At 44.1% G+C, this 21,705-nt stretch overlaps 1 protein-coding gene across 1 annotated transcript in view; it reads left to right on the top strand.

Moving 5' to 3' along the window:
- The window catches only part of LOC147732664 (uncharacterized), a 188,278-nt gene extending 166,850 nt beyond the window's left edge, over positions 1-21,428 (top strand). Inside the window, exons 14-17 of the mRNA XM_086954300.1 lie at positions 16,233-16,355; positions 17,699-17,844; positions 18,660-18,746; positions 21,090-21,428. Of these exons, the coding sequence (XP_086810426.1) occupies positions 16,233-16,355; positions 17,699-17,844; positions 18,660-18,746; positions 21,090-21,428 (695 nt within the window). The remainder of the gene's footprint in view (positions 1-16,232; positions 16,356-17,698; positions 17,845-18,659; positions 18,747-21,089) is intronic.
- Positions 21,429-21,705: the final 277 nt, after the last annotated feature.

A 21,705-nucleotide genomic window follows, 5' to 3' on the forward strand; every position in this document is an offset into this window, starting at 1 on the left:
CAGACAGACGCCTTTGATTAATGACAAAGTGGCTCAAGCATACAGGGACACATGTGCCAGTGTCACTATGGTGACACCTAGCTTTGTGGACCCTGGACAATACATGCCCGGTGATAATTACCTGGTGACCAATGCTAGCAATGTCACCACTACCCATAGTGTGGCAATTGTTAACTTTTCCTGGGGAGGGGTAACTGGCCTAAAAAGAGTTGTGGTTAGTGCTGATCTCCCAGTTGAATGTTTGTTGGGCAATGACCTGGAGAGCTCTCTATGGTCAGAAGTTGAGTACAGGACTCATGCAGAGATGTTAGGGATATCATCACATGTCCTTGCTGTGACCAGGTCACAGGCCAAAAAGTGCCTCTCTGAACCTCAGGTCTTGGATCCTGGAACAATGGACCAAGCACATTCCAAGAAGAAGAACAGGAGGGTAAATGCTGTGCCTTCCCAACTGCCTACAAGTGAGGATCAGCCTTCACAGGAAGCTGGTCTTGAGACCCCTGAAGGAACTGTCTCTGAAGAACTTGAACCTGATCAGGTTGCGTTTCTGGGGACAGGGGGACCTTCTAGGGCAGACTTGGGGCAGGCTCATGTAACCTGTCCCTCTCTTGAACCCCTCAGACAGCAGGCTGCTGCTGAGGCTGCTGGGAATGCTCAAGGTGCCCATAAAGTATATTGGGATGATGGACTCCTTTATTCAGAGGGTAGAGACCCCAAGCCTGGTACAACCAGGAGGTTGGTTATACCTCTGCAATTTAGGGGCTTCCTTCTTACCTTGGCCCATGATATTTCTTTAGCAGGACACCTAGGCCAGAATAAGACCTGGGACAGGCTTGTCCCTCACTTTCACTGGCCTCACATGTCTGAAGACACCAAGGAGTTTTTTCGCTCCTGTGTAACCTGCCAAGCCAGCTAGGAATAGAACTAAATCCAACTAGCAAACGAAGTTATAACTATTCGTATCGATCCAAGAACATATAACTAGAAGTAAGATGCACCAATCCTGAGGTGTGCACCTAAGAATATCCTATGGAACCTTTCAGTGTTGTTTAAAGATGTATATGGGAATCTCTTCTTACTTCTTCACCAAGATTCTCAAAGAAAAAAGACACCGGAAATGTTAGCCCAGTCGTGGCGATCCCTCAGTCCGTATAGCGCTTGATGCGATCGATACGAATAGTTATAACTTCGTTTGCTAGTTGGATTTAGTTCTATTCCTAGTCCGCTGATTACTCTCTTTGCAAGATACAAATCTCTTAGAGAAGACGTTTGCTCAGATATCTTTAGAGGGAACTAACGTCAACACTTGCTCCAGAACATAAGATAAGATTTACACACTTTGTGCATTGAGGCTGCGAAACGGACCGCAACCCTCTGGCTTTTACAAAACCATTAGACTACAATACTACTCTCACCGCCAAGGAGTTGCTACATTCCGTCTTGCCCTGAAGAATTCCCATCCGGGACAAAACGCGTCGGCTGTTCGTTTTTCTACTATTGACAAATAAATCATTCAAACAAATCAGACTTCTGGACATCACTATCTGTGCTCTTGTGTTAATTATATTGTATTAGCACATTTTCAATTTATGGTGCACCTGTGCTTTTTTTCATTACATGTTCAAAAGTTCTGGCTAGAACTGTCATTGTGATGGCGGGTGTCCTATCGGTGTGCACATAATCCCCAGTGTCTAAATAAGGGGTAAATTACAGTAATGGCAATTTATGTATCAGGTGCATTTCTATGAAGGTTCCGCCATCTGCTATGTACTAGCATCTGGGCACAGATTCATACTGGTGGTGGTGGACCATGCCACCAGGTACCCAGAGGCAATTCCACTTAGGACCACAACAGCTCCTGTTGTGGCCAGGGCCTTACTTGAAGTTTTCTCCAGAGTGGGGTTTCCTAAGGAGGTAGTATCTGACAGAGGTGCCAACTTCATGTCAGGATACTTGACAGCTATGTGGAAGGAATGTGGTGTCAACTACAAGTTCACCACTCCTTATCATCCACAGTGTAATGGGCTTGTTGAAAGGTTTAACAAGACCCTTAAGGGTATGATCAAAGGATTACCAGAAAAGCTCAGGCGGAGATGGGACATCCTTCTACCCTGCCTTTTGTTTGCTTACAGAGAGGTCCCTCAAAAGGGGGTTGGCTTCAGCCCCTTTGAATTGTTGTTTGGGCACCGTGTAAGAGGACCCCTATGTCTGGTGAAGGAAGGATGGGAGTTACCTCTCAAAAAGCCTAAACAAGACATAGTGGACTATGTACTTGGTCTCCGCTCCAGGATGGCTGAGTATATGGAAAAGGCATCCAAACACCTTGAGGCTAGCCAAGAATTACAGAAAGCTTGGCATGACCAAAAGGCTGTCTTGATTGAGTATCAGCCAGGACAGGAGGTATGGGTGTTGGAGCCAGTGGCCCCAGCAGCACTCCAAGACAAATGGTCTGGACCCCATACAATTCTTGAGAAAAAGGGTGAGGTTACCTACTTGGTGGACCTAGGAACTCCCAGGAGCCCCCACAGGGTGCTCCATGTCAACAGACTGAAGGCATATGTTAACAGGGAAGACATGGGCTTGCTCATGGCTACAGATGAGGGACAGGAGGAAGAGAGTGACCCTCTCCCAGACCTGCTCACTCAGAACCCTGAGGATGGCTCAGTTGATGGTGTGGCCTTAGATGGCAGCCTCACTGAACATCAGCAACATGACTGTAGACAAGTTTTTCAGCCATACAGACCTATGTTCTCCTTGACACCCAGTCAGACTAACTGGTGTACCCATGTGGTGGACACTGGTGACAGTCTTCCTGTAAAAAGCAAGATTTACAGGCAACCTGACCACGTCAGGGACTGTATAAAGACTGAGGTGCAAAAGATGCTGGAATTAGGTGTCATTGAGCCTTCAGAGAGCCCCTGGGCTAGCCCAGTGGTTCTGGTCCCCAAACCTCACACCAAAGATGGCAAGAGAGAGATGAGGTTCTGTGTGGATTACAGAGGACTCAATGCTGTCACCAGGACAGATGCACACCCTATTCCAAGGGCAGATGAGCTCATTGACAAGTTGGCTTCTGCCAAATATTTGAGCACATTTGACTTGACAGCTGGCTACTGGCAAATCAGGTTAGCTGAGGAGTCTAAAGCCAAGACTGCATTTTCTACCCCAGGTGGGCATTATCAATTTGTGGTGATGCCCTTTGGTTTGAAAAATGCACCTGCCACCTTCCAAAGGTTGGTGAATCAAGTCCTTACTGGGTTGGATGACTTTTGCGCAGCATATCTGGATGATATTGCTGTCTTCAGCTCCACCTGGGAGGATCACCTGGTCCACCTGAAGGAAGTGCTTGAGGCTCTGCAAAAGGCAGGCCTCACTATCAAGGCAACAAAGTGCCAGATAGGGCAGAGTAAAGTTGTATACTTGGGCCACCTTGTAGGTGGAGGCCAAGTTCAACCACTGGACAGTAAGATCCAGACCATCAAGGACTGTTCCCCTCCAACTACCCAGACTCAGGTCAGAGCTTTCTTGGGCCTGACTGGGTACTACAGGAAGTTTGTTAAGAACTATGGGTCCATTGTGACTCCTCTTAATGATCTGACATCCAAGAAGATGCCCAAAAAGGTTCAGTGGACAGTAAACTGTCAAAAGGCATTTGATGACCTGAAGAAGGCCATGTGCTCTGCACCTATCCTGAAGAGTCCTGACTACTCAAGAGAGTTCATTGTCCAAACAGACGCTTCTGAGTTGGGAGTGGGAGCAGTGCTTTCACAGCTTAATGTAGATGGTCAAGACCAGCCCATTGCTTTTATTAGCAGAAGGCTGACCCCCAGAGAAAAACGTTGGTCAGCTATTGAGAGGGAGGCCTTTGCTGTGGTGTGGGCCCTGAAGAAGTTGAGACCATACTTATTTGGCACTCACTTCAAGATTCAGACCGACCATAAGCCCCTCTTATGGCTTAATCAGATGAAGGGTGAAAACCCAAAACTACTCAGGTGGTCCATTTCCCTACAGGGGATTGACTTTACAGTGGAGCACTGCCCAGGGACTGACCATGGCAACGCAGATGGTCTCTCCAGGTACTTCCACTTAGAACATCAAGACACAACTGGTCAAGGTTAGTCTAATGTCCCTGTGTTTGGGGGGGGGTTGTGTAGGAGAGTAGGGTAGCTATCCTATAGTCACCCCAAATTTTTGCTTTTTGCTTTACTGGTTTATGACTTAACGTGGCTGTGGGCCTGCTAATCAGACCCATAGCCTGCTGTTCTCACTCTAAATTACTGTCAATGCACTCTAGGTGCATTACGAATTGGAACTGGTTCACCTTATTGGCCCCTGTTACAGTGTACCCTAGGTACCCAGGGCATAGGTTTTTCCAAGGCCTACCAGGGGCTGCAGCATGTATTGTGCCACCCCTAGCCTGGCCTCCATATGTGACACAACTGGCTGATCACTCAGCTGGGGTAAGTTGGTGTAATCACCTCTTGCTTAGATATAGTATCCCTATATCTAACCTTAACTGGACACATGTTAACCTATAAGCCATTCCTATGGAAGGCCCCTGCAATCCTGGGGGCAGAGTAAGTGGTTACATGTGAGATGGTGCTCTAGCATTAGCTGAGCCTGTCTGCAGCTGTCGGGAACAACTCCCTTAGCTGTTCCGGGATATTGCCATACCATATACTCTTAAGTGCATTATAATCCTCGCGGTTATATGCTAACTTTGGTTTGGCTTTATCAAAACATGTCGAGTAAGGTGTCATACGATTTGGAATACTATCCCCTCGACAGTTCTGTCGACGGGGATAGCATTCCACCCTTCTAGAGGGACACGACATGTACATAGCGTTAACCCCGGTTAAAATTAACCAGAGCCTCAGCATCACAAAATGGATGCTGCCACCACAGACTCAAGTCTGACCTCCTGCTGCTGGGAGTCCTTCCAGCGAGGGAGGCTTGGACAAAGGGTTTCCTGCCTTGGGAGGTGCGAGCACCACCCCAGACAGGATTTTGTGTATTGGGTAGGACATGGCTGAATAGAATCAGACATGCCCGGGGCACACAAGGTGTCCCCGTGCATAAGCCAGTCCAAACCGGTCCTGGGACTTTCCAGACCCAGGCCTGGCGAGGAGCTGGACAAAGGAAAGGGGGTGTAACCGCCCCCCTTCCTGGTCCCACCCAGAGGAAGGACCTAGCAGGTGATCCACCCCTCAGATTGGGAATAAGAGTGGGAGCAGTGCCATAGCACCTCAGATCATCCTGAATCAACTTGAAACTAAGAAGACGACTGGACTTCGACATTCTGCTGCACAGAAGACTGAAGAGTATCTCCCTTGTGGCCTAGGAGTGGCCACCCTGTGAACACAGGCACCAACCAGGAACTCGACATCCGATGGAGCCCGAGCCCAGAGCCTGACGAGACCCAAACTCCCAGACTTCTCACAGCACGATCCACAGTCCCTGCAAAGAAGGGACCCGTGGAGGCACGAGAGACGTGGGACCGGACATCTCGGAAGACCCCCAAAAAGCTGACTGTGCAGCATCCGAGGTACCCTCAATGTTGTGCTTTGGGGACTGAGAAGCCCCACCACCAAGCAGCCCTTGCACCGAAGATTAGCCCCCCAGCATCTCCACAATCTGCGTGGGGCCCTTTTGCATTGTGCCACTTGACGCGCCATCCCGGCCACTTGCCACGTGGTCAGTGGCCATCTTGGCAACAAAACCTACAAACTACACTGCGGGTCTAGTTGCACCAGACTTGCCCTCGCTCCTGTGAAAGGGAGCACCTGCTCTGACCTTGCTGGTCCGAATGATAAGCCTTTTTCGACTCCTGCGTGGCTTGCATTAGCCAAGGCCTGTTTGCTCCAATCAAGTTGCCGACACCCCCAACAGCGAGAAGCCTGCGTGGGACAGCTTGTGATTGACTCCTGGACGTCCTCGGCCTCTTCGTGTACACGTGGCTGCAGAGAGAAGCTACACCTCATCACCTGTTTGCACCCAACATCGCCTGGTTCCAATCTGGTTCCACGGTAGTCACTGTCTAGTGACTTTGAACATTGTCCCCTCTGCTTTCAGGTCTTCACCAGTTCAGATCCACCCTTGGATCCACCGGAACTCTTCACATCGAGCCGCCTGCAGCATCTTCAGCTCCAAGCACCATCGACCTGCGTGACGAAACCCGACACTACTTCGCACCTGTGCACCCGCTTCCTGTGGGTGAGGTAACTCATCAACGCTGATGTTCCCACACTGGTACACACCTCTAGTGCCTGTGTCTTAAGTTTCACTCCTCTAGGTCACTCGGAAGGTTCCTAAATAACTAACTTTGTAACTTTACGCACCATAGACAATGCATTGGTGAGTGCGTGCACTGTAAACACTGCACCCGAGTCCCGCGGGCCTTTCCCGACTTAGTCACTGCTAGTCCCGATCAGCTCCAGCGATTCCCAAGGCCCTAGGCCTATTTCCTTCTCGATTGGTATCTCTTATACCACTTTCTTAGTATAAGGTTTAGGTGGCCCCTAGGGCTCATCCATATTGTGCAACTTTTGTGTATTTCAACTGTGTTTTGTTTTAACGCTTGTGCTTCTGTGCTCATAAAGAGTATAGGGGATATTTGTAGTTAATAAATATATATATATTTTCAATATATATATGTGTGGTGTCCTTTCATTTGGTATTCAAGGGGGTTGTATATGGTAAAACAGCTTGCTTCACATGCCTTTCAGAGTTTAGCCTAAGACTGCTTTGTCTACGCTACCACTAGGATAGCTGGTCTATAAGGTTGACTTACAACCAATCATCATAAGGGTTGCTTGGCATGGTACAAGGTGATCACTAGAACTAGTGAGCATCATATACCAGGCCAACTTCTCACAAACTTCAGTCTGGTCTGCCTGCAGTAGCAGATCAATAATCTGCCTCTACATTTCACAGGTCCTTTATCTATATGCAGGTACCAAATATCCCGGCATATCTCGTCCTTAGATAAATACTCCTTATAACTACCTGACATCCTACCCCTGTGTCACCTAGGGGAGACCTTGGAGGCACCTACTATGCCAAAACATTTAGTTTATTAATGTTTAAGTGCCCCAAACCGCATCGTCAAGTTTGGCAACAATTTGCATTTTAAAAGCAGTACTGCAACAAAGGGGTTCTTTTAAACTGACCTCAGGCTTCAGTAGTGCACACATGCAAGTGCTGAAAGGGCTGACTAGAACGATAGAAGCCTATGTAAGCCATGAGCTTATATGAGCATCTGACTTACATGTCACCAGCCTCAAATGTTTAACTCACTGAGCCATCCTGCATCTTATAACCACTTGAGACAGCATTAACTGGGCAGTTTAAAAGAGAGGTTAGAGGACAGAAGCAGAGGTTGATAGTAGCTGGAGTAACCCAACATTATACACAGGAAAAGTGAGCACGCTGGAATGGTGACACAAAACCTTAGCTTAAAAACATTAAGGTACACCTTGGCAAAGGTTGACAGGCCTTCTATGGAGCTAACATAAAATGTCCATTTATAGCAAAATGCTGGGAGTAAAGAGAGGTCAAATCGATCTTCCACTTTTACAAAGTCCTGGATGTCACAATTTCGTGAAAATTGTTTTACAACCTCACCAGCTTTGCAAAACATAATGGTGGTAAAATAAAAATAAAAATAAACTTGACCAAAAAAACTAGTCCTCGACTCCACTGGGAGCATTGCCACTGCCAGCAGGGCTGGAAGGGCTGGGGGCACATTGCAGAGCAGCCACTTACCTTTCCTATTCCACTGACATTTTACTGTGTCCTTTTCTGGTACCATAACCCTCACATTTGGGACCAGAATTACTATTCTACTTTTCTATTGGGGGTCACGCAAAGTCAATTTGTGTGGTTTAGTAAATGCAAAGTAACGAAAGGCACATTCTTGCTTTACTTTGTGTTCGGTAGGCATTACAAGGGTGGAGCATGGGCGTTCCTATGCATCCACCTATTTATTTTGATGCAAACCCAGATTTACAAAGACTTGTAAAACAATTTGGCACCTACCTGACATAACAAGGAGAAATCTCTTCTTTTCTTCTTGTTTCTTCTGTGTGTGCTGTGTTCTGTATCTGTTTTTGTGTAGTAAAATATTCCTTCCTGCATAAAAAACATCCAGCCTGTAATGCAGGCAAGGGTGTCTGTGTTAGCCCAATGCATTTATTTCTTTATTTTAACAACTTGAAAAGCGCACAAATACCCATAGGTGTCTCAGCGCTATGAGCTGGAGGGTACGCAAAAGCTGGCTGGAAGCCTATTGGTTAAAAAGCCAGGTTTTGACTTGTTTTCTAAATGATATCAGCGTGAGACTAGCCTTAATCTGCAGGGGAAGACAATTCCATAGTTTGAATGTGGCTACTATGAAGTTTCTGTCACCCCACTTGGCTTTCCTATTTCTGGGAATGATCAGCAGATTGGCATCTGCTGAGCGCAGAGGTCTGCTGGGCGTATAAGCTTGGAAGGCTTTCTTTAAACATTCTGGTCCGGTATCGTGAATTGCATTATAGGCAATGCAGAGAGCCTTGAATTTCGTTCTGCTTCTTATGAGCAGCCAATGAAGCTGTTGCACCACATTGGATATGGGCTTGAACTTGGGGGTACCCAATAGTATCCGAGCGGCTGCTTTATGTGCCAGCGTCAGTCTGACCAGAACTCTTTCTTGGGCATTGATTAAAAGGCTATTGCAGTAGTCAACCTTCGATATGACAAGAGTACAAATTAGCTTTCTCCCGGTACTGGCTGGGACGAAAGGTAGCAGTTTCTTTATTATTCATAAAACATAAAAAGATGAGGAGACCACTGCATTAGCATGATGTATGAAAGATTATTTATCGTCAAAGAGGATATGCAAATTTCTGGCCTTTTTAATGGGGATTGGGGCTACTCCCAAATTCTCTGGCCACCAGAGAGGGGACCATCCTGGGGCGAGTTTGCCAAAGACCATTACCTCTGTCTTGGCGGAATTAAATTTAAGGCAATGATTAGACAACCAGGTACTAATGGCCAACATGCCATCATGAAAGCCGGTTGCTACTGTATCTCCATCTTTATGCACCGTCAGCACCAGTTGTGTGTCATAAGCATATGACGTAAGTCCCATTCCAAATGATTTAATTACTCATGCTAAGTCAGTCACGTAAATGTTAAACAACGTTGGACTTAGCGATGACCCTTGCGGAATTCCGCACAGGAGTGAGAAAACTGGTGAATTGAAATCACCCAAATTGACTGACTGGGCGCGGTTAGATAGTAAAGAGGACAGAAGGGCTTTGGCCTTGTGCCCAATGACAATGGCAGAGACACATTCACAAGTTTGCCAGCGGATAGAGGGAGCTGAACAGCACAAATATCTTGGTAAATATAGCACTGTTTAGCCCTTTTCCACCCACAACAACACAGCACAGAAACTTGCCTTGCGGCACTGTATTAAGTAAACTATAATTTATATGCCCCTCTGTGCTCTGGGATAGGAGAAAGGAGGCAGTGAGTGGCCAATCGGAAGTGGCAGCTCCAGAGGTATCGCTGTGGGGTGGCGAGGGGAGGGCGGGACGGGGTGGGGGTAGTGGAGTGTGACATACAATAGAAAAGTGGAGAGTAAAGAAATAAAAGCACTTGCTTTGCGCTGGTAGCATCGCCGACTCAGCGATGCTGCGAGCGCAAAGTAACTGCTTTTATTTAATTATTTCTTTACTCCCCCCTTTCCCGTCGTATGTCACACTCAACTACCCCTCACCCAGTCCAGCCCCCAACCCACCTCGCCACCCCACAGTGTTACCTGTGCGAGCCTCCACCGCCAATCGGTGAGCATTCTAGTTTCCTTCCACTTAGGTGACAGCAGGGTACACAATTCCCTGAAGCCTGGTAACCCTTGTGTGGTGGCCGTGACATCCAACTGTAGTAGATATCAGGGGATCAATGAAGCAAATTATGCCGGCTTCAAAAATACAGTTCTTTGCAAATGGTGACATTTGCATCTTCACCTAAGTAAGCAGATATAGTTACAACTTAACCTGCTCTAATCAAGTTTATAAGAAGTAAGGCCAGCCAACACTGATATTTCATAAGTAATATTATAGTTTCAAATGAAAAAATTAAATATTCTTAAAATGCTATTTTGGGGTGAAAATGTACTTAGGAAGGAAATTACATTTATACATATTTAAATAAAGTCTAAGTAAATTGATAAATCTTCAGGAAAATGCAGTTTTACTAACTGCTACTAAAGCCCCTCCCTAGACAAACCGCTGAGCTGTGATGAGTATCCTTAATTTAAAAGGCAAAGCTGCATTACTGCCAAAGTGCATCCCTCGACAAAGGAGTCAGCATTTCCACAAATCCTAAATATTACCATTTTAAAAAACGATCCCTCCTATATTGTTTCTAAGTATGTCAGCATTTTAGATGCTGCATAATTTGAAGATTTTTTTTTTTTGAAGAGACATTCATTATCGAGTCAGGGAGAGTGGGAGCCGTAATGGCGGATAACATTTCTCTACAGATGTGATCTTGGCATAGTTGTGGATTGAGAGCAGGAACTCGCTTCAGCTATATCTTGCTCCCAGGACATCCCTGCCCATACTTAAATACTATCTGCACACCAATCCAGGTGAGGGGATTTTCTGGAGACCACTGAGGATTCAGCGGTTCTCTCCCAGGCAAACCAATCATGCTGCATGCACCCATGCATGATTCATACTCAGATGCATCTCTAGCCGGGCACCACAATGTATTGCCAGGCCATAGTCACGATAGAAAAGCAACTGGTGGCAACTAAATTCCATTCAATTGCTCACTTCCATAAGATATTAGGTATCACTGATTTCACCCATGAAGAATTTGGCAACGCTGCCACAAAGAACTCAATTTTGTGCAACAACAGAGCTAGCACCAGGGCTGGACTGGTCGTAGCGGGCATCAGGCATTTTTGGACGGGAGGCTGAAAGGGTGGGGGCCGGTTTTACATCAGTGGGGGTCATTTCTTTGTTATTGGGGGCTGGTTTTGCAGCAGTGCTGCACTATCAGCCCCTAGTTTCAAACGCAGCAGTGCTTTACACATGAACACCACCCTTTCCCGGGGCTGGTCCGACAAAACTGACAGGGCTTCTTTGGGTTCCCAGTCCGGCCCTGGCTAGCACTACATCAACTTGAATGCTATCTGTAATGGCAACAGTTCCTTCACTGATATACATGCTGAGTTTTCCGGTAGCACACATGACAGCTAAATACTGTGACTATTAGTACAGTTTACCTAACTCCCACTGTAACTCCATGGATACTTTGAGAACAGCATGGCAAACAGAGTCCCTCATAACTTCACCTCAAGACAATATACATTATTGATTCCATGTATGTAGGGAATATCTGCAGCATTCTAAAAATTGCAATGTTGCTATGTAGCAAGTGATGGCAGGCATGCCCTCTCTCAACATCTCCTCAGTCCCTTCCTATACCTCCAACGGCACCTCCTCAGAGATATGAGTGCACCCACATACATGAGCCATCATGCAACACTTTTGGCATTCTAATGTCAGGCTTCCTGTGTACTGAATATACTGGGGGTGCTCCAGTCCTCTCCAGAAGTAGTGTTGAGCATTATTATAGTCTGTAGCACATTGCACACATTGCTAAGTGACAGGGCTTTCATGTACACCCTGCCCTTGAATAAGGGCTGCATCAAGGTTCCCATGGTGGGACACAGAATAGAGGTCAGGGTAATGCTTAATTTGAAATAAATAAGTGGCAGGGCTCTTGTCAGGAGGCCACTATACCTTGCACCACACAGGGCCTCTGCAATGCTGCCAAAGCTAGTAACAACGCAACTACTAACCATCCCACTCCCACAACTGACAATTCAAACTATTCCTGGGCCCCAAAGCTATATGATTGGCTTGGGAGAGAGGTAATAATCATTTTTAATGTATATTGACTTAAACTTGACTGTTATTGTGGTCATCTCAGACAGCGCCACCTTGTGGTAGATAGTCACAAGCACCATTGTTGACAATTAAGTGCTGGTGCCGAACACCAGAAACCACTGGCTCAAATTAAGCACCGGTTTCCATCTGTGTTTCATGTACTTGGAAGACTTAAGACAATGAAAGAACAACTTCGTATAATTGAGGACATCCGTCCTGTTGCTCAGTGATATAATCGAATTGCTTTTCATTTACAAGAGACTGTTGAGAAAGAACTTGAGACACTATTAAAGCAAGACACAATTGAGCGATCCACTGGTCCGACAACCTTGGTGTCACCCATAGTGGTAGTGCCTAAGAAGTGTAGTGGATAAGATGTGTACACCTGCATTGATATGCTGCAAACTAAAACGGTGATTGAAAAAGAACAACATCAAGGTTGGCATATTGCTAACATGATTACTCTGTTGAAAAGAGCCTAATTCTTTTCTAGCCTAGATTTGAATAAAAGGTATGATCAAATCAAGCTGGAAGAAAATAGCAGGTACATTACTACCTTTTTGGCTCATGTTGGTTTGTCTAGATAAAAAACACTGAATTTCAGAGTGTCATCAGCTGCAGAACTCGTTCAGGATGTCATTCGTCACATAATACAGCCCCTCACAAATGCTTTGAATTACAGTGCTGACATACTGGTTTTGGGACCACACGAAAGGAGCATGATAAAGGCCTTACACAACAGTGTTGTATACTTACTGATGCAGGTCTCACTTTAAATGCCGCAAAGTGTGAGTTTCATAAAAAAAAACTCAAATTCATTGGTAATATCTTTTCTAATGGGGGAATGGCCCAGACCCAACTAAAATACAAGCTTTTTCCTCCACTTCTTCCCTACAAGATGCAACTATACTGAGATCCTTCCTTGGTGTGGTCAGTTACTGTTCAAGGGGTATATGTGACTTAGCTACTGTAAGTGCCCCACTGAGAGACTTAACTTATCAAAATGTTTCATTTCAAGGATCATGTGCATGTGAACAAAGCTTGAAGTAATTCAAACATACAATTGAGAATGCCTCTGAAATGGCATACTTTGATCTGAAACTACAAATGGTTGTTGATGCAGCCCAGTGAGGTATGGGGCCATCCCTAACCCAGCACAGTGGACATCCTAATGCACCAAGACACATTGTGTCTTATGCTAGCAGGAGTTTGTCACCGACAGAAAGTGCTTATTCACAACCTGAAAAAGAAAGACATGCTTGTGAGCATTTTCATTTCTTCCTGTGTGGAAAGCTCTTTACAGTTGTCAGTGACCACCAAGCCTTACTCATCATTTTCGGCAATCCTAAAGCCAAGCTGTCCCCTCACATTTAGAGGTGAGGGCTGTGACTGCAGAAGTATGATTATACGGTTGTACATTGTACAGGAGAAGATCAAAACCCTGCTGACTACATCTCACGTGTGCCAGTACAGTGTTATTGCAATACTTCTAAAGAAGCTTGTGCATACGTCAACTTCAATGTGAAGTCCAGTACCCCTGTTGCCATATCAGTAGAATAAATCATTGCTTCTATGAGTACTGACAGGTATTTGCTAATACTCAAGACATTATTTACACCAATTGTGGCGAAAACATAATCAACCTATTTGTAATGACCTTGAATACCAGAAGTTTAAAAATGTACAGGAAGAACTTCATTTACCCCAGAAGACATCATCTTATGAGGGTCAAGAATTTCCATATCTGTTAGTCTGAGATAACAATTTATTGAACTGGCTCATGAGTGACACCATGGATCGTTACTTCTAAACCAGCCCTGTAAGACCAAGTGTGGTTCCCTCATCTTGATGAAATAGTTGAAAACTAATTAAGGGCATGTCACTCATGTAACTACTTGTCATCCCAAAATACTCTGCATCCATTAAACATGCCTGATCCTCCAAAGCATGCATGGGCAAAAGGTGCTATTGGTTTATTTGGACCCCTTGGCAATGGACATCATCTTCTAGTAACTGTTGATGAATACTCCGGTTCCACCCAACTACTCACAACAGAATCATTGAGAGATTGGAAAGTAGTTTTGCAACATGGGTTCTTCCGTCAATTTTGAAATCTGACAATGGTTTGTTTTTCAGTAGTCTTTAAAAATGTTCTCACTCACCTAAATATCAAGCATTAGAAAAGTACACCTGTCTGGCCCCAGGCGAATGGTATCGTTGAGCAATTTATGAGCACCCTCAAGAAGACCGTTCAGCCCCCTGCACTAGAAAGGTTTGAACTCAAATCAGTTTTTTGCTCTATACTTCGTGCCTACAGGTCAATTTCCCATTCTACCACAGGTGAAAGCCCTGCCACCTTAATGTTTGGGAGAACCATGGGAACCAAATTGCCACAATGGGCCACTGAAAGAACTATTGACATTGATAAACTCTGCACTACTGATTCATCGAACAAACACACAATGAAGATATATGCTGATTGACGCCACTGTGCTTGGAGCACTGTGTTCAAAAGAGGAGATCAAGTCATTGTCAGGAAGAAACGGAAAGGCCAGTCTGATGCTCATTTCGATTCTGGCTGACTGAAGGTTGTGACTATTAAAGGATACATGTTGAATGCTCATTGAACCTTTATCACAAGAGGTTCTTCTAATTTCGAAAACCCGCCTCAAGGTTCATTGATTCCAGATGTTCAGAGTGAGACCCTACCATCTGGGGTTCAGGAGAACCTAAAGACTGCACCTGTGTCAGTGTCAACTGTGCTTGCCACGGATTACTCTCCTATGTTTCCTCAAACTCACTCAACAAGATCTGGAAGATTGATTTGAGCACCTCAATGACTCATTGAGGGTATATGATGTATATATGTATTTTTTGTGTACTTTTCATCTATCAAGGGGGAGATGTAGTGTTGTGTGTGTTAGAGGTAGCTGGATCCCTCTGGTCCCTGGCGGACTCCGTAGATTAGTGAGGTAAGTAATTGGGTGTAGTTAAGAAAATTCATGTCATAGTAAGTTCGGTTAACCGTTGCACTCTGAAGAATAAAAATGTGTAATACCAATCTCTGTGTATGGTTTGATCATGCATATGTATTCGGGCTGGAGTGGATGCTACAAGCTCCAATAAATGCAGCAATTTAAGAGCCAATCAAGAGAAAATGCCAATAACTGTGTATGTTGCCTGGTTCAGCAGCCATGCTTTTGTCCCATTTTAGGCTTTTTCCTTTCATCCAAGATTCTGAATAAAGACCTCCAATGTTGCTTATGCCACATTGTGAATTCCGACATCCAGGCCTGAGAAGCTCACCACTAGAGAGATATGAGCTTCAAGGATTTTATTTTAGTGCAAACACATTTTTTTCTTTTGGCACTGCTGACACTTACGCAGCGCTACAAAAAACCTATAGCTAAATTGAGAAGTTTTAATAACATTTTTCCTTGCCTTGCATTTATTTTCACCTGATTTCATCCATTAGTCCCTTTTTCATTATTATCAGTGGTGAACGTTTTAACTATGTATATCGAGGATACTTCGTTGAGGTCTTTTTTAGTGCGGAAACTCATCAAAGGCACCCGTCACAGTTACTCGCCACTCCCCCCCCTCCTATCTCCTAGGAGATTGCTACAATAGCTATTTTTCTTCCGTGCACTCTCAAAAACTTGACTTTTGGTGAGAGGCTAATTTGACGAAAACTCAAGTCAGATAATTAGTCGAGAAGATGAAAGTCAAATTGCTAAACTAGTTTGGGAAGAGGGTAGTTGTGTTTTGACGCATGCTTTTCTATTAGGTAAATTCCATTTATGTAATAGATTTAGAATGGTCTGTAATGCAGCAGTAGAGCCTTCATATGACACGTGAGCAGTGGCAATATGTATACAATATGATTCGTCAGTGACATATTACCGTACGGTAATCTATAAACATTTGAAAAAGGAGTTTATAACTGATTTACCACAGAACCACATCACATCCTTTCCTTTGCAATGGACTTGTGGATTGAAAACTCAACATGGATTTTAAGTCTCCGACCCAAATGTACTAGAGCATTTTCCCATAGACACAAAATAGGAAAAACCCTTTGATACACCAGGCCATACATAGTTTCTCAAGTAACTATTTCTTTTTTGTGAACACTGTAATAATTGTAAATGAGAATATGAGCATTTAAGAGGACATTTGCATTTGTGATTGAAATCATTTATTCCCATTTTAGTTCATTATCTTCAGAAATAATGTTATGTTGTCAGGAGTAAGATCTCAGCTAATCGTGTCTTCTGTTTTCACCAGATGCCGGTCTTTCTAGAGCCTTTGAGTCTTCTCCACTCCTCAAACATCTGAAGGAATTAGATGATCAGTTGAGAGTCCGCGCCGAAAAAGCAGGACTCTTTTCAAATAAAGTACTCAAAAAAGGTAAGATAATATTAAATTCCACTAGATATACAAAGACACTATTCTGCTAATTTCACAATGATCATTATAATTTATCATTTTTGTCAAATAAACATTAAAAAGGATTTTTTCAAGGTATAGCACAACAAGTAGTCATCTACGTACTTGGACCCATATTACAAACAGAATGCACAATGCCCTGATCTACGTCATGGTGCATCATTAACTGGATACGCTCAGTGCAGGCCTGGTCAGTGCGACCTATCATAATGAACCAGAGACTGTGAATTGATGAAAGGCTGACCGATTGAGTGAAGCTGTCCGTCAATCTTTCACTGCAGGCAGCAACTTGGTCTGCATTTAAACTAGATCCCGAGATTCCCATGTAGGCGGTGCTGTGAGTGACAGCACCCACCTGCAGGTGGATGTCTCATATTGACTGTTTCTCCCTGTTTCTCCCTGAGGGGGTTGCGGGGCACTGAGTGTGAGCTCCTCTACGTCACACATAGTCGGGGCATCTCCTTGTAGCCTCTCTGCCTCTTTGCCCGCATCTCTAATAAGGAACAGACGCAAAGGATTCCCTTATTTGCAACTAAACCTCATCATGCAAGATTTGTAAGATTGAAAAATACAATATTCCTTGTTGTAATTTATTACATGCCTACTTACTGGTCAGGGTTTCATTAGGTTGCAAATTACATATGCATCTAGAGACAGCCTAAGACCATTTCTCGCCTGAAGCTGCTTCTCCATTCATCACCTGCTTTTGGGGGGGAATAAAACCGTGGTAGCAGGTCCACAAAGCCATGTCGGCATGACAGACTTTTAGTCGCTTATGTTTTTTTTCTCTTATTCATGAAGATAGACCCCACAAGGTGGATTGCCATCTTAGGAACTTTCACAACGAACCCCCACAGGCTAAGAGTTTTCTCACAGTGCAAGAGGGGCATTTCTGGACTTTGTGTAGGAACACCAAGGTCTAAGGAGGCTTCTCTACTGCCACTTCTTTGTGTGCCTCAAGGGTTTTTCCCAACTCCCATCTGTTCACTTAAAATATGGAGGCCTCATATAACCTGCACATATATGTTCATGCAGCCCATTAAAATAGCTGTGCCAGCCTCTACAATATGTTACATTTCCCTGCCTTTCTCCTTATCAGTAATTAATCAGACTAGACATAAAAGAAGTAGGACACATTTGATCCATTTGAGAATAAGCAGTAATATCTTGATTTTACTCTTTACTACAAGTGCCAAATGTCACCAAGACAAGTAACACCAACAAATCAAACATTCTCATGGTATCAAGGTCACTTTCTCAGTTCTGTTTTTCTTCATTTTTGGTTTTCTTTTTGTAATGTGTAGGGCCCTGCTATCAGGATGCATTTGATGCTCAGCTGCCATGCAAAAAGGATCTAATACCAATCGACCCACAAAACCTGTTCCCAAGAGAATTTGTGATATACCACTTTGGGATGGACCTTCTACATCTTTTTAAATGCCAAATGAATGTACGTAACCATATTTATATATACTATTAACACAGTTTGTACCTGAGTTTGAATATTGTAGAAGGATACGAAATACTGTTTTTAGTGAAGCTGTTTCAATACTGAAACTGTGATGTTGCCAGTGGGCTTGCCTCTTTGTACTGCTTTTCACTTCCCAAGAGCTTATCTGTGTCTATTAATATTAGCTCTGTGCTAGGTTGACAAATTCTTTTCTTGCAAAATGCATTTATTTATCCCCAATCTGACTATTAATACCACAGTTGATCAGGCATTTTTCTGCATGTGAGTTTTAACATTAAAATCAAGACTGTGCACCCCAATGTCAAAGTTGCAGGTAAGATAATTTAATAGTAAACTCAGAAGAAAAGGGTATGTCTATTTTCAGGACCAGCTAGCACTCTTGAGGAAATATTTCCAATGTACTTAAAAACGTGCACAGTGGCCTTGACACATAAAAAGTGAGAATCTCTTTGAACTACAGTTAGACCAATAATCGAGATGTATAAAAACCGTTGCACACCTCAATTGATGTGTATGTGATTTAATGCATATGTACTTATGTATATGGAGTTCTTTTTAGCACAAACGTATTCAAAAGGGAGTGAGCCACGTCATAGGGTTACAGACAACTGCATTAATCATGAATACACTAGTTGGAAAAGTAAGCTGGTAATCTCCTCATTTATAAAAATGCTTCATTTGAATAGGATATCTTTCCAAGAACAACAGAATATTTGATGCTTCTCCCAAATTATTTTTAAGTTTATTCAAAGATAAAAAGATCTGAAATGTGATTTTTTTTTTTACTCCATTAGGCTCCAGAAATTAGGTTGTGTGTCGCTTCCAGTTTGCCTGAAAATGATTACCAAGAAAATGCATTCTCGAACTCATTCTTTTACCAGGTAAATAATAAGTGCTTTGAGGTGAAATGGTTATAAGACAAAAACATACAATATGAACGTGAACCAATTTGTTGGGGCTAATTCAGCGCTACTTTTGATTCTCTGCCCAAGATTCACAAAGGTTTAGCGTCGGGTTAGCATTACTTTTTAACACTAAACCGACACTAAAACATTTTGGGGATTAACAAACCCAGGAAAATCAGTACTTGCGTTGCTTTGTATGGAAAAGTAAAACAAGGGGGTCGATTCCGATTCAGGAAACTAATTCGTAGCCCATTCCGTCCGAATCGTACAAATCCGTCCGAATCGCGTAGTACAATCCGTAGGAAAAAATATGTCCGCTTTGCGAACCGTACGAAATACAAGGGAAAATCTGTACGATACGGACCCTCACGGTGAACCGTACGAATCCTAAACTTGCTGTACGATCCGACAAGTACGATCCGGACCGGGGAACGAGAACGCGATTCGTACGGAAAACGTTGTATGAGCATTTCCTACGCACAATCACATACGCATAGTACCCCTATAATCATGGGGGTACACACCGTACCCCAAAGCACCATACCCCAAAGCACAGTACCCCAAAGCACCGTACCCCTGCATTCATGGGATGTACTCGCGTACCCGGGGGGGTTCGATTCGTATGCGGTTCAAGTCAAAATCTGCTTTTAGGCACGTTTTGAGCTCCCGTAGAAAAAGAGTTGTACGGAGTTTGACGTGACGAATCGTACTTGCTGGGTCGGAAAAAGCTGCTCCGATCCATACGGACGTTGCGTACTGCGTGTTCCAAATGCGATTTGTACGGATTATTAAGTCGTATGGTCTTTTGTACTATTCGTGCGGAGATCTGCTTTGGGTTCGGATCGTACTTCATCGTACGTACGGGGACGTTTAAGGTGCACGATTCGTACGGGAAATATGCTCCGTACGGCTATTTGTAGGAGATTTTACAGAATTAGAATCCGCCCCAAAGTAGAGCCAAACTCTGCTTTGCATTACTTTGCGTCAAGAGGGTGATACATGGTAGGTACATGGGTTTTCCCATGCAACTATTCATGCTTTTCGACATTAAGCCCTATCTACTAACACGAGTAGATAGGGGTTAGTGCCAAAAATTAATGCCACTGAAAAGCAGGTGTTAAAAGCAGAAATGTTTTCATTTCTCCTTGCTTTTCTGATTATACATGTGTGCTGCACTGTGCACAGGGCTGAAAGAACCATTCAGCAAAATAATCATGTGCTTAATGCATCAAGGGAAGGAGGGCACCACAGATATCTTCCATTGCAGGATTTACCATGGACGATATGGTGCAAAATTACAAATGGTGCAAACTGAACCTATAAATAAAGTGGAAGTATACAAAAATAAACATTTTCTATCTTACTGTAAGTTTTGTTTCATTTAAAAAAAATTAAATCTTATTTTATGGTTTATTATTGTTTATATTTTAGACTAGATATATAAGGGGGCATAAAAATCTTTTAAGTGCTTGGGTCTCTAAAGGTCTTAATTCGGGCCTTGACTGTACAGCAAAGTAGGAAAGGGTTAAAAACTTGTCTAGCCATCATATTTTGTACAGGAAGGAAACCCTTCCTATACAAACCTGTGGTACACTCAGACAAGCATCTTAGCTCTATGGCGCTGAGGTGTGTGCCTGCGCACGGCAGCACACATAGGCTCTGGTGCTAGGGAGATGGGAGACAGGGCCATACCTCTGTGAATATGGCACTCTTCAGCTTTTTTGCTGTCACACAATGCCGTACAGCCTCAGTGGGTGCTGTGCTGCTTTGCTTGACACCTTTGTGAATATGGGCCGCTGCATTTATCTAAAACCTCTAAACTGTTTAAAAGATAATGACTTCCAAAACACTAGCTTACAAATTATATATATTTTTTCCGGGTAAACGGTCATCATAAAGGAAAAAGACTTCTCGAATTAAAAAAAGATCAGGAGTGTTACACGGTAAGAGCCTATTACTGTACATGTCACAGCTTTCCTACAAAGGCACTGCTTATTATGAGTGGGCATAATTTGGATCTCTGCACAAAACAGCAGTTTACAGAAGGATTGGAATTCCGAGTTGTGTGTTGATTACCTGGGGCATTTACACTAGATAGAGTATTTACCACATTTGATAATGTCCTATTAATGACTGGTAATCTTTATTACTTCTGGTCCTGTGGTCCTCGTCCCATTCATTACTTATAGAGATCTAGTATATCCCCGACAGAAAAAAGAACATAAGGAATACTGGGTCCCCCTACCCCAACTCCCTCCCACCGGAGTACATAACTTTACTTATGCAGCAGTTGCTCGGTTCTTTCTTCTGTCTTGACAGCAATGGGACGAATGTTTTCTGGCCTGCTTCTACTGGACGGGAGCAGCAGTGATCTTGTTGCGGCCATTTCAGAGGTATGGGAGTCTCCCGGCCTGCAGGACTTGCCGGCAGATGCATCAAGCAGAAGATTGCCCCTTGCAGGCTGAGGTGCTTCTGGGTCGTGGTGGCGTCTGCCAGCAGGCCGGGCACGCGTTGCAGATGCTGAGGGTGCTTGTTGGCATATTAGAACTGGACGGGGTGTGCTTCGGCTGTGTCTGCTTTCCAGATTCTGCTTGTGGGAGATATAATGTCATGACTGGCATGCCGGAACTGGACGTGGTGTGCTACGGCTGTGCTTGACTTCTGGCTCAAACAAGGAGGACGGTCGGGCTGGATCCAGGTGCGCTGGTTCTGATGCGCATGCCTGGACAGGTCTGTGGGCAGGTTAACTTCCGATTCTTGGAGACGGAAGGGTATTTTTGCCTGAGTACCGCAAGTAATGATGGGACGAGGACCTAGAGACCTGGTAGTAATATTCACACCACCCACCCTTACAAATTTCCCCTGACCGATTTCATCAGGAAAAACTTACAAAATGTTTATAAGAAGCGGCAAGAAAGACAAAAAAAGTGGATTA

The sequence above is a fragment of the Lissotriton vulgaris genome, chromosome 2_1, assembly GCF_964263255.1.
Source record: "Lissotriton vulgaris chromosome 2_1, aLisVul1.2, whole genome shotgun sequence".
Classification (NCBI taxonomy): Eukaryota; Metazoa; Chordata; class Amphibia; order Caudata; family Salamandridae; genus Lissotriton; species Lissotriton vulgaris.